The sequence below is a fragment of the Temnothorax curvispinosus genome, unplaced genomic scaffold (genome assembly GCF_003070985.1).
Source record: "Temnothorax curvispinosus isolate PA1 unplaced genomic scaffold, ASM307098v1 QBEX01011355.1, whole genome shotgun sequence".
NCBI classification, from domain to species: domain Eukaryota; kingdom Metazoa; phylum Arthropoda; class Insecta; order Hymenoptera; family Formicidae; genus Temnothorax; species Temnothorax curvispinosus.
The window spans coordinates 62,414-76,629 of NW_020221135.1; the positions used below are offsets into that span (position 1 = coordinate 62,414).

At 34.1% G+C, this 14,216-nt stretch overlaps 1 protein-coding gene and 1 long non-coding RNA gene across 6 annotated transcripts in view; one reads left to right on the top strand and one right to left on the bottom strand.

The window, feature by feature from the left end:
• LOC112461409 overlaps positions 1 to 366 on the bottom strand; it is a 1,272-nt gene extending 906 nt beyond the window's left edge. Inside the window, exon 1 of the long non-coding RNA XR_003041546.1 lies at positions 294 to 366. This is a non-coding gene — a long non-coding RNA (uncharacterized LOC112461409). The remainder of the gene's footprint in view (positions 1 to 293) is intronic.
• Positions 367 to 4,489: 4,123 nt separating this feature from the next.
• The window catches only part of LOC112461403, a 27,212-nt gene continuing 17,485 nt past the window's right edge, over positions 4,490 to 14,216 (top strand). For 2 of the 5 annotated variants that reach the window (XM_025026633.1, XM_025026637.1), the window contains exons 1-7: positions 4,490 to 4,862; positions 6,132 to 6,278; positions 6,984 to 7,115; positions 8,132 to 8,215; positions 8,478 to 8,705; positions 10,542 to 10,745; positions 12,604 to 12,795. In XM_025026633.1, coding sequence (XP_024882401.1) covers positions 6,258 to 6,278; positions 6,984 to 7,115; positions 8,132 to 8,215; positions 8,478 to 8,705; positions 10,542 to 10,745; positions 12,604 to 12,795 — 861 coding nt within the window. In that variant the 5' untranslated portion in view covers positions 4,490 to 4,862; positions 6,132 to 6,257. Of the gene's footprint in view, positions 4,881 to 5,706; positions 6,279 to 6,983; positions 7,116 to 8,131; positions 8,216 to 8,477; positions 8,706 to 10,541; positions 10,746 to 12,603; positions 12,796 to 14,216 lie in introns of those variants that run through there. The other 3 variants (XM_025026635.1, XM_025026636.1, XM_025026634.1) reach the window with 3 other exon arrangements.

Here is a 14,216-nt window from a genome sequence, read left to right on the forward strand (position 1 = left end):
TTACTCGACTTTAACCCGACATAACCTGTCAAACCGTTAAATTTTAACTTATTTGAATACCCCTATTATGTTTTAGTTTTAATTCTTTAACTTTGTAGAGAATCATACGTCCAATAAAAAAAAGCAGTTGTTTCACGATTCTCATAAAGGCAGATAAGTAGAGAGATATACAAAATTTCTTTAATAAACATAATTCCTTCTTATACTTAATAAATAATATAATAATCAATACATGCAATAATCAAATATTAATAATTTTAATAAAATAATAATTAATGATTAGGTTAACATACATTCCGTTGCCAGTGAATTCAACTAGTTTCTGCGCCACATTCTTCCCTATTGTGTCCCTATTGTACTTTGAGATACATGCGCGTTTATTCTTTTGGCCTATATCATCTCAAATTGCAATCGATAGATAGCCGTCGTCAAGATGACGCCAAAACGCGCGCTTTCATCCCGCGTAACCATAGTTGGTAGCTGCCTTAGTAAAACAAAATGAAATAACTCGAGCAATATTAACGGTTTTCATGCCTTATCATTTAACGAATTAGTAAGAACCCAAGCACGCGTATAGCTCTCGTTCTCCGGAAAACTGGAGATCAAAACATATCTTTTTCAAATCGTTCACGAAACGTTCCTGAAGTTTCGTAAATAAACTTTTGGTGAAATAGAATCGAAATGGAAGCAGCTTACCTCAAGATGATTAAAAACTTGAAAGTCTGCGAGCAAAAGTGTTGTAATTTCGATTGATTAATGATTGAATCGAGTTTCGGATATATGTGATTGTCATTGAATATTTGATTTTGTTAGAATTGATTAAAGATGATTTTACAGAGACATAGACTAAAACTTTTAATAATAATAAGAAATATTAATTAATTTAACATCATCGCACAATAACTCTCTCTAATGAACTAAATTACATCTCTGATAATTATTAAAAATTAATTATGTATATCTTTTAAAGTTGTCAGTCAGAGTAAGAATATTAAGGCGATATTATAAAATAATGTAACATTAATGTAGTATTGTTGCATTTCTCTAAAATATGACGGATATGTGGATATAGATTAACGAGAAAGTAAATAAATTGTAATTATTAATATTATTTAAACGAGGTATTTACTTGGAAATAATACGGAAATTCATATTTGAGTTAGCAAACGTGGCCGATCCCACTTCAGCAGTTTAATTTAAGCGAATGTATGCAATTTATTAATCTATATATGGATATAGATATTATAGCATCTACATGTTTATATGAATGAATATTGTGTCACTAACAACGGTCGTGTCGCAAGCCTGGCCGCGTGACGGTTAATTTGTCTGATCGAATTATATTCAAGGAAAATATTTCTCCTTAAAAAACCACTTGTTAACGAAATTTTTTGTCTGTATAAATTAAAGATACCAAAATAAAATTTAAAATTTACGATTTGAAAATCATCATTACAGAAACATTATTATATGCTATGCACAAGCAGAATTTGACTTCTTATACTTTTATGAAAATAGATTTAACAATTGTAACAAATTTTTTAAATCAATACCTGATGTTAAGGATTAAAGTGCACCAAACATTTTTATTATCTTTATCAATAAAAATATAAAAAATTATAATAAGAAATTTTTAAACAACATTATTTTTTCAAACATTTGGAAGAATTAAAATAAAAGGTTGGGTGAAGTTCCGAAAACGGTCCACTTCCGATTTCGATGAAACTTTGTGAAAAGCTTTGTTTTGGATTAAAATGAGAGCTCTTAAAAGGAATTTTGGCGACTCCTAAAACCTCGGTTCGCGTGGAAAGTTGAAAATCCGAACCATATACTATACACCCACCCCCGCCTGCGAGGGAGGATAAAAACACAAAATTATTCAATAAAAACAGTATATATTCAATTTATAACATCCTGTAGAATTATGAAGATTTTCCTATATTTTTTATCATTTTATCTTAAAAAAATGGTTTTATCATGGTGATGCTGGAGCCGTCTGTATAACCGACAAAATTACCATTTTCTATGTGATCGACTATATCTGTACTTGTATAGACAAAGATATAGACAAGGATAGCACGCTACATTGCACGCACACATACGCACGATGCACATCGACATTATACTTTTATATTACGCTTCCAAATCTCGATTTGGAGGGTTTATCGATGTTTTTCTTGTTGTGCAATTCAGGGGAACTTGTTTTCGCGTTCGTACCAATGGTATTTCTCTTATATGAAATACATCTTGTGACGAGCTGACAGCTCGCCGCAACTCGAAACGCCATATTGGGATAAAAGTATTAGGATAAGGAAATCTGTACTTCCGTAATTTTTTCTCGTTTTCTATATAAAATCGGAGTTCCCCCGAATCATTAATGTATGTACTGCAATTCTGGAGAAGGATTTTTAATTATGTCAAATTAATACAACGCTACGTGACGACAAAAAATTTCGGTAAAACAGACGGCTTCAGCATCCCTTTAAGAGCTTTCATTTTAACCCAAAACGAAGCTTTTCACAAAGTTTCATCGAAATCGGAGGTGGGCCGTTTTCGGAACTTTATCCAAAAGGTTTTTTTTAGCAATGTTTTAAAAATTATAAACATTAATTTGAGAAAAACGAAAGGGACAATAAAATTTTAAATGTAGTTTCTTTATATACATATTTTATAAAATAAATTTGTTTTTATTTAAAAAAAAAACCATTGATTATAATTTTAACATTTTATCAGTTTTTATCTTTTATTTATACATGTATTATATAATATATTAATGTAACATTTAATATATTTTATTTTATACATAAGAAATTACATTATATACAAGGTAATTAACTCAAGTGTTTAACACTCCTTATATTATCCCTTGAACCATTTAAAATATTGAGATACGGTTTTCATCGAGATAAACTAGAAAGGTTACTAATGTGCTGAATTGCAGTTTTTTATAGAATTTTTATTTGCAGGAATTCTGGCTGTCATTTTGATTCTTTAAATGGACCTATGTGTTTTTTTATGCAGCACATCAAAATTGGATGAAAGACAAATACAAAGATATAACAAGCGTTATATTTATTCAAATACAAAGATATAACGATATGACGCTTGTTATATTTTAATTGTATTTGAATAAATATAATTGACTACATTTGAATAAATAATTGTTGCAAAAACAGCGTTGGTAAGTTTTGGATATGTCACCACGTGCCTGCTGCCGCTCAGAGGGTCAAACGCGCCACAACCTCGCACAAATGGAAAGTTTACCCATGACTCAGATCGTCAAGGTAAATTGGTCCGTCAATGTGTCTACATGTTTGCAAGCTCAATTATTTCCTTTGTAAGCACACCGGAATAAAACGCTGTTAGACCAAGTAAACTGATGTTAATATTAAAAGATAAAATTGAAATTAATATCAAGATAAATAACATTGTTATTTTTAACTATCGCGTATATCAAAATTTATTCACAGTATTATTTTAATTTCATTAGTTTAGTTAAATTAACATTGTTTTAATTAAATTAATGACATATTGAGTAGAAACAGTGATGTATAGAAATGATTACAAATGACGCAAATTGAGTATAATTTGACACTACAAATTTAACAGTGTACGACCAAAATAAAAGAGTAAATATGATGAGCTGTACGTATGTACATACATATATCATAATTATAATTGTGCTTAATTAAATTTGTTAAAATGTTATAAAATGAGGAAATAGAATTCAAAGATTTAAACAGTTTGTTTCCATAATCAGATATGTTCTATATCTTTTTACTTCTTATTAACTTTTAAACTATTTAAATATCTTTTATCATCTTGGTGGATTTTTAAATATTTTATTTTTAAAACGTTTATTATATTTTCTCTTTTTGTTTGGCGCAATTTTTTTTATTTCAACACTTTTTAAAAAAATATTAACATTTTTAAAATTATGAAATGTTAAACAATATTATTCACCTATACTAAACATTCTTTTTACGCAAATCAACACTATTTATGTTGCAATGCATAATTATTTTATATTTTTAATTAGCATATAGTAATATACATATACGCAAGATAATTGGGTAACCATATCTTCAAAAGACAGAAAACTTAAAGTTGACGTCGTTTGCATAATTGTATAAGCTCCATCCGGTCCGGAAGAATACCTCGGCATTCGACATTCCTCGTTCAGCGTTGTTATCGATGACCTTCCTAAACACTCTCATTAAATGTTATCGGGGTGAGAGTCGGCCTCTCAAGGTTTATGGCGTCATTCGTTCATGCGCGCAGCACTGCCGATCACCAGCAAGCAAGGATCGCGATGAAGGGAGCAAACGACGCGCGGGCATCGACGTGACGCATCGCGACGCCAGGCGGGCAGAGACAGCAGCCTCTGTCGACGCCACGCCGACGCCGACGCGGACGTCGATGCCAACGCCGACGCCGAGGTTGAGCCGAGCGTCGACTACCCCCGTCCGTCAGTCGGAGCGCCGTCGCGGGGGATGCTCCATACGGTGGACGGAGTGATCGGAGGCTGGCGGCAGTGATCGCACGCAGCACGTTCCTTGGGAGTAGATCCACACCCATGTTTCACGGTGACGCGCTGCTACGGCGGAGTGTTGGGAGCGCATGATATCATGTGCGATATGTATCGTCGTACTTTCCATTCTGCCATCACCGCTTTCTCGTTAATTCTATCGCGTCCGGCACGAGGGTTCCTCGCGTGAATTTCCTCCTTTTTCCCCGATGTATAGATAAATCCTGAGTCCGCGAACGTGCGACGACGGGATTGTGATCTTCGCGTGAATAAATCGCGTGAAACGCGACGCAAGGATGTGGCGGGTGTCGTTCAGATGTCCACCAAAGTGGCGGTAAAGTACAATAATCACGTATGGTGGATGCATCTACAAAACCTGCAGGACTCGCATGCTAATTGCGTGACATATCCTTTTTCCTTTTTTTTCTTTTGGTATATACATGTATTTCTTTCTCAACTAATCTGAGCTTTATAAAATGAGACTTTTGAACTTTGCAAAACGGATATTTATTAAACGGTCGATAGATAGCTATGCGTTTGAAGTAAAAGTATTCGTTCTATATGAATTTTGTTCGCCCAAGTATAAAGATCATTCACGAAGTTCAATATTCAACAACAATTGCTCAACCGCGAGCGATTCTTCCAGCAGTATCCTACCAGTTGTTTGATTTATTCAGAGAACAGCTAGAGAACTGCATCGAATGTCCGAACGTTTGTTTTTTTTTCCAGAAAGTGTGACGTTGCATGAGATTTTCGCGCGTTCGTATCGTTACATCGCTTCACAAAATCGCCACATTCGCGCGCATTAGAACGCGTCGTGCGTCGTTGAGGGATGTTTTTCACGGGATACCGCGCGCGTGTCAAATAAACGCGTATATAGGCGTTTGACGAGGCTGGATTAATTTCGCACCAACATGTGGGCTCGCGTTATAGCTAAGCTCACACAGTCGAGCGATTGATTTTGCAATCTTTACATAAATTACGCAAAACGCGCGAGCACGTGGCTGTCACATAACTATCGCTACATTTCCTGCCTAAAACGTCGATATGGTTTCTTCGACGTTACCACGGTCGCGCAGCTTACTCATTATATATTGTTTTCGAAATAATCATAAATATCATGAAAAAAAAAAAAAATATATATATATATATATATATATATATACACTTTAGAAATAAAGAATGCTTTAATTTACAGGAAAAGAAAGTAAGTTTATTAAAAATGCTTTTCCGTCATGACAAAAAAAAACATATATATATACCATCATAGAAATGAAAGCCTCAATGTACAAAAAAGAAAGTAAGTTCAATAAAAATGCTTTTCTGGGATGTAAAATAAAATATCTCTGGTAGAGACTAATAAATTTTGCGGTATAAATCTGCATCGTACGAAATTTCATTGAATACCGAAATACTGACATGAATCATCTCCAAGCGGACAATTCGCGCATCGATAGGAAGCTCACTTGTATGTGTTCATGATGCAATATCGCGGTGTCCCGCGTGACGTAATCTCGACGTACTCTTCAAGCGTTTACAATGAGAAAGGAGAAAGAATTGATAGATTCATATTGTTGTCGTGATTCACTCGTGATACCTGCAGGATCGTAGGAGAAATCCCGCATTTCGGTGAGAAGCGAGCGGAAGGATGGTAGACGACGCTGAAATGACGCAATTTGCTTCCTAACGCCAGATAATCGTCCAGTTCGAAGGTGGACCCGGTGGCGTCATGAATCGAGAAAACGAGGAAGTACGTGTTGGCAACCGCGAGAGCGTCCGTTCACCCTCCGCGCTTCTGTCGTTTCTTTTCTTCTTTCTTCTTGTTTTTTTATGATCGATCCAGATTCGTCGTACGAAATTTATTGCAATCATGGAATATCTGAATGTAGAAATAATTAAGAATACTTTCAACAAATATTTTTGCATTTAATTAAATTTAAAAGACAGTTTGTATCGTGAAATCCACTCTTATAATTATATTTAAAAAAACATTGTTGTTCACGTTTTTTTAAATTTAATTTTAAAAAAACTATAGCTTTAATGTAATAATTTATGATTCTGTGACAAAAAATAAAAAATCATAATTAATAATTACAGAAATTAATGTTTGGTGTGACGTAATAGATGTCAGAGGTCTATTTAAAAATTCAAAACTTGAAATTATCAGTTTTACTTAAGAAATTATTATCTCAGAAATAGGTATATATCTTGGCCATGATATACGTTTATCTAGATAAAAAAGATCTACTTTTATTAATAAATAACGGAAAAGTGCATAAGAGGTCAATAGCGTTAATTTAATACGCCACAAAAACCATCCAAGACAAATTTGTTACTTTTATTAGATGTAACATTATTTCCGCCAAATATTAATTTTCGATAAGCGCGCTCTCACGTTTTCCGCTCTGCGCTCGCAAATAACTGACGACCTTGCGCATTAATCTTTCACTCTCAGCAGCGACCGGTCCCTCAGACGCTGTGCGGCGCGCTGCAAAAGGAACCGAACTGCAAATGCTTGGTGCTGACGGTTCTTATATACGGCTGTCTCGCGGCAGTAACATGGTGCAGATGCGCTAACGTTACCAAGGTACGACCAATTATGTGTCGCACAACCGATTTCATCCCGTTAGAGATAGACAGACTGAAACATCGAATTGTTTTAAATCACGACAATTTTATTAGATTTTGAATAGCCTCGATTATTATCCAAAAATTTTTAAACTTTGAAAATTTTGAAATATTCCTACATTATTAAGAGGTCTCAAAAGTCTTTTAAATATATTAAAAATATATCTCCTCTTTCATATTATTGTTTAAACTTGTTTTCTGTTTTATTACAGACAAAAATAATTATTTTATTTTTACGAGTTTTGAAACGTTTCAAACGTTTTAATGTTTCTTAAAAAATGTTAAATGTGTGATTTTTTAGACACGCTTGAAACTTTTAAAATTTGTCAAAGTTTTGCTTAAATTTTCAGCTTCAAATAATTTTCAAAGATAATTTAAATAGTAATTTAAATATTTATACGATTGAATTGTTTAAATTGTTCATCTTTATATGCTATACGCGTAATAATCTTAATACGTTTTTAAAATCATACCTACAATTAAAAAATATAAAGGTGTCACAAAAATGATATAAATTGTTTCGAATATTATTTGGAACTAAACAATTCTGAAAGATATTAAACATCTTTAAAAATTTCTGTACTAAGTTTTGAATTTTTTTTTAACACTTTGAAAACATATTGTAACATTTTACATTATTATTTAAATCCATCTCCTCTATTTTATACATCTAGACATGATCTTACAATTAGTTTTAAAAAAATGTTTGATATTCAAACGTTTATAAAGAAAAATTTTCTAGACACACAAGACGTTTAAGTATCTTACAATGTATAAAACTTTTAAGATTTTTCAAGACTTTAGAAAATTTTCGGTCTGAAACAATATTCAAAGCAATTTGAATCTTTATATGATTAAATTGTTAGAAAACTGTCGAAAGAAGGCTTTAACATCCATAATTACATGCCGCGCCGCACATGTGGCGAAACTTCTTTTGTAATCCTACAAGCGAAAATTGTTTCTCTTATTTCTCAGATTATGGTCAACTACACCAAGTTCCCCATCAGAAGTACGAGGCACGTATCATCGCCCTGTGACGACGGCTATATATATATTCCGGTATGTATACAGAGGGGAGATATGGGGAAAAGAAGGAAAAAATAAAAGGAAACGACTCTCCTGCCTCTTCTTTTTGTTACGAATCAACCCTCTATTTTGTTCCTTTTTAAAAAAAAAATTACCCGACGAAGAGTAATATAATCGACTCCCCTCGCTCGGATCTTTTCACCGCTCTGCACGCACGCTTGGATGCACGTCGCGTTTTTCCCTCGGCTTTTCTATCACCATCATCTCGGCCTCTTTCCCTCTCTTTGTCGTACAGGTGGCATTTATGGGGATGCTGTATCTGGTTTATCTGGTGGAGTGCTACCATTCGCCAATCAGGATCGATCTATTACACGCGGAGAGCCAGGATAGTGTGCTGTCCAAATTGGCACAGCTAAAGATGGCACAGCCGCGGATATGGTGGAAGGCAGTTTCCTATCACTACGTGCGCAGGAAACGGCAGATTACGCGTTACAGGAACGGGGATAATTATACTACCACGCAGGTGACGCGCCGCATTGCCTCTTATCGGACATGCTTTCCTTTTTAACCCTTTCATGCTTTTAGGTGCAGCCCTTTTGAAATATTCGTAAAAATTGTTTAAAAAATTAAAAAATGTGTTAGGCTGGGAGAAAGTAATCCGAATTTTTACGTAAAAAATATCTATTAAGAAAAAAATGGTTAATTTTTTTTCTTTTTATTAAACTAATTGCCGTTTGAATCTGTTACTTTCTGCCACCTTTCAGGCAGAAGTTAGATTCCGCGTCGATAAAAGGCCGACTCCTTGATCACGAAGAATTCTTTGATTTATTTCTTGACTTCGGCCTGCATCGATCGAAATAGGTAATAATTTGAAAGCACAGCATCTGATGAATAAGCAGGGTGCGGAAGAATTTTCCAGTACAAGTCTGTTTTAAGGTGGTCACGGTAGTTGCAGCTGTCTGAAATTGGGCGTTATCGCGCAGAAGACAAATCTAAGTTGGTATATATAACGGTCGTTTTCCGAGCAATGTCGCGTCCAAACACTATAAGTTAATTGTTGATATAGATCTCAGTGGTGACTGTTTGACGTGGCGGCAAGAGCTTATAGTAAATAACACTTTAACTGACATTTTGTCAAATCAAAATAAACATACATATATGATAGACAGGAAGGCTTGTCTTGCAGTAATTTAAATGTAGGATAGGCAATCTATTGGAAAAAAAGGTTATTAACAAGAATTATTACAATATGCTGTATCGCCATTTATCCGTGACCCGGATTACTTCTTCCCTAATAACCTAATTAAAGGTTCAGTACAAATTTTGACATATCGATATCTTTCCACATCCGCGTTGATAAAAGTACAGTCTTATTGATCCGAATTATATGTAGATGCTAGATTTCTACTTTAAGGTGATTGGGCCATCAGAGCATGTTAAAGAAAAAAATCCGGATTAAATATATGTTATAAAAAAAACCTAAATACGCTTAAATTTGCAATTTTGAGAAGATCTGACGTCTAGTTGTTAAGATATTAAATCTCAAAGTTGGCAATTTTAACATAGGTTTTATGCGAAATTGTACCGAAAACATACATTTTTCGAGAATTTCACTCACTGTCTGTAAAGAAACAAGTTCAAAAAACTGAAAATAACATTATTTGATTCTTCTAGCACTTGTTAAGTATAAGACAAAACGACGTTGACGTGTAATAAGGCCAAAAATTCAATCAAAAGTTGATGAATCGTCGCGTTTCTTGTCGGCCTTTCGATCAGCTGTACGCGACGTGAACATGTGGCAACGTCGCGCCGTGTAGTGTTTTCTTTCCACAGCACTATTCTTTGGCAAGCAAATCTCCGTTATCGAAATTGTTTGTTACCTTCCATTATTTTTTAACATAAACACAATACATAACCTCACTCAAACACATGGCACTGGCATGATAGCTGCCTACATCGAAGAGATGCAATGTCGCGACATTTCTCTTGTACGAATGTCAACTGAAGTCAAATCTTGAACTTTTTACATTTATCAGTAGATAAATTGATACGTAATCGAATGAAAAGTTACATTATAAAACCAGTAATTATACAAGTGTCTAGAATATATCCATAAAAATGGTTTTTCTTAAAATAAAATTTAGCCCTTATATTGACTCATATGGTACATGGCCCAATCACCTTAAAACAGTAATTCGAGATACTATAAAGTTTCAAAAGACCTCGGATAGTCTGATAAAAATCGTAAATGCAAATATTTCGTTGCCTATGCATCGCGAATACATAGCAATTGATGTTGCGATAGCAGAAGGGTTAAGGACGCGCTTGATAAATCTCTTTTCACCCCCTCGCTCCACAGGTCTATTACGAGAGGGTGAACACACACTCGGCCACTTCCCACTACTATTACGACTATTGCGGAGTGAAGGACATCAGTAAGGAATTGATACTCGAAGCCAAGATACCGATCACGAAGATCACGCTTACCAAGGGCTTTGCGTTTTCGAACATAAGGTCCGCCACGGAATTCGAGGAGGCACGGTCACGATTTTTCGCTGAACAAGTATGGAAATATGTGTGTGCATGTGTATGTGTGCTGTTGGCTGTTGTTAACCGTCGTTATCATTGTTTCGTATTACACAAACTCGGGCTTGAATCTCTCATGGACGAGCAAAATTTAAATAAGGGAGCGGGGGAGAGAGAAAGACGTTTTAGACTGCGTTTCGAAAACTTCACTCGGGTGCACACCAGGAACGATGCCAACTTGGAAAAAATATTAGAAGAGCGAAATGCAAGAAATTCTTATTTCAAATAATAACCTTTTTAGTAATCTTTACATTATCTGGGGGGGGGGGTGAAATATACAAAACTATGTAGATTATATCCTTACATATAAAACAAAGTATAGATACAAACACAGAATATTTAATGTACATACACAATTGGATTGAAAACTTACACTTATAATCGTAAAAAGTTTGTATAACGAATTTTATTTCGACTAATAAACTTGTTAACAATAGCATTTAAATCTAACTGTATCGCCTCTTCCACATGTACGTACATGTAAAATGCTTAAGGACTTCAACGAATTTTGTGTCGCAGTATTTATAACAATACAAAATTACTTTTTTCAAAAAAGGTAAAAAAAATTGCGTGTACTTGGCGCCTTTTTTTACCTTTTTTGAAAAAAGTAATTTTGTACTGATATATCACGCATTTTGTAGTGTTAAGCAGGGATCGGCAAAAAATATATTAAAAATATAAACTGGTTTGTCCACAACTTCCAAAAACTTTGCTATTATAAATTTTATTCTAATATATATTGAGATTAAATATTAATAATCCTTTTAGAGTCTAATCTTTTTTGTGTGAGAAGAACATATTTAATTTAATTATTTTTTAAAATGTTAGAGATTGCTAAATACGAATATAAAATTTACCAAAATTTATTTTGTTGTTATTGCTTTCGTGAATAATAAATAATTCCAGACACTAAGATCTAAGATATAAAATCAACGTCTATCTCATAATATAATGGACTCGATTCAATTAACGATCCCTGTAACTATACGTGTAGGGCATATACTGGGGCAAGTTAAAACATGAGGCAGGTTGAGACACCTCTATTGATATCCCGAAAAGGATGATCGCCAGCGGGTCGACATTATAATGCCGTTCAATAGGTGTCATTGTCCACAAAATTTTTCATATTGACACTGACATTTGTGGCCGGGCATGACATGACGGCGCGAAGAATCTTTCAATTTTGAGAACCATCAAAAAAGGTGACTAAAATTTATGTTTTGAATGTCACGTCTTTAGTATTGATCATAATCCTTATCATTTCGATGAAAGGGTGAAAACTTATATTCGGAAAACAGGATATTTCTGCATAGTTTAGGCCTTGGAGATCCATACTTGAGTGACAGGTTGTGGCGGTATTGAATAATCTTATAAAGCTTAATCCTCGGTTGTCACACCACTTTTTTAAACATTTTTTAAAGAATTTTTTTAATATGATGCCACTCAAAAAGTTAATTTTTTATAATGAGAATACATTCTACAATGTTTAAACTTAATTCTAGAATTTGTTACGATTCATTTAAACTGTTAGTTTTTGAACTAACATGAAGCTATTGTTCCTGCTGTAGCAAACGAACTACATCATCAAAACTCTTGTCATTTCAAAATTATTGTGGGGGCGCCGTCCCCACAATCAAATTATTAAGGGGGGGGGGGAGTGTTCTGCCCCCACAAAGTTGGCTCCTATATATACACCAGAAGCGTTCTGTCCTTGTTCAATTTTTAGTAAGTAACAAAGATAGAAACGATGTGGTGTGCACCTGAGTAAAGTTTTCGAACGCAGCCATAATCATTTTATGCAGGAATGTGGGTAACTAAAAACTACATTTGCCCAGGAACTCAGTGACGACTATATGGAGATGAGAGAGGGTCTTGATCTCGGATACAATGTCAACACGATGCTGGTTGCCGTTCTTGGTAACCCGTGGTTCACGAATCGCTACATTTACTGGTGTCTGAGCGCTCTGCTGCTTAGCTGGCCGTTACGAGTAATCATTGAGTACAAAACGCAGTACGCTGATTATCAGGTAAAAACAATCTGGAAGAGTCAAGGACTTTTATTTCAATCGTTTCGCTTGAGATTTTATTATTATTATAATAAATTAATCGTTATATATAAGTTCGTTTACTTATACTATTTCAAAAAATTTTTTTTATTCATAATCACGTCTTCATCCTTTATTTATTATAAAATTATTATTTAATCATTGATATTTTACTTATTGATATCTTGTAATGTCACCCCTGATTGCATACATGGGCACGTGCGCGAAAGAGATAGAATACATTACGCTCGACACACACGAAGAAAGAAAGAGAAAGGTTGGATTAAGACATATAAAGTAACATAGAATATCTATATATAGAGTTTCAGAAAGTATAAGACAAATTTTAGAAAATGGTAGGTCTCACCAAAAATATCATTTTTTATTAACAAACTTATGTCTCTCTTTCGACGCATCTTTGAGAAGTTATGCGTCCTTGTTAGATTATCTGAATGGTATACATCATTCCAGTAGACATTAGGGAGGAGTTAATTGATAGGATCATGGGAGCTTTTGATCAAATCAGGAACAATAATATTGCAATGTTCCAAGCAGTAAGAAATTTAATGCTACATAGATACGATAAATGTAATCATGATGCAAGGCAGACACTTTGATCCATCTTTTGCAATAAAATACGTAAATAAGATTTAAAAAAAATACAAAATTAAAGAACGTGTGGACTAGTAATGTTAGACATCACGCGCAATGTTATCATGAGTTGCCTATTTCACAGGCGATCCGAACAAGAACGCGTCGGAGGACACAGATTCCCTATAACATAAATCGATTCTTTTTATGAGATCTACCATTCTTTAAAAAAACCCCACACTAATTATATAGAAAATGGGATCTCGGTAAAATCGGCTAATTTTTGCTTCCTCATAGAGGAAGCTTTGTTTTCGTGAATTTCGTATATGAACCTTCGATTGCGTATAAAGTTGGGTCTAATCAACTAAATTTAAAAGAATTATATATGAAATAGGGGTAGAAGAAACCAACGAAGAGATTGGTTTTTGAATTTGCTGATTTTATTCACTGGCGGACGAAATTATTACCGATATTGGTTTTTGAGTTTTTTCTGCTAATATGTTCAGATTGTTGTAAAACGTCAAAATATCGCCTTAAAAAAAATGTCCGTATGTGTGCATGTGTGTGCAGATTTGATGTTGTGGTTGCTCTAACTTCCGCAAATATTGAGATATCGGGTTGTTTTTTTTTTAATCGATAGAGTATCATTCAAGGAAGGTTGGTATTGAATTTGGCGATAATCGGTAAAAGGGTTCTTTTTAAAAAAATTTTTGAATTTTTTAAGAAATGCCCGTGGTTGCTTTAACTTTTGTAAATTTTGAAATATCAATCTATTTCTAATTTTATTATATTCTTCAGTCTTTTCTACCCCT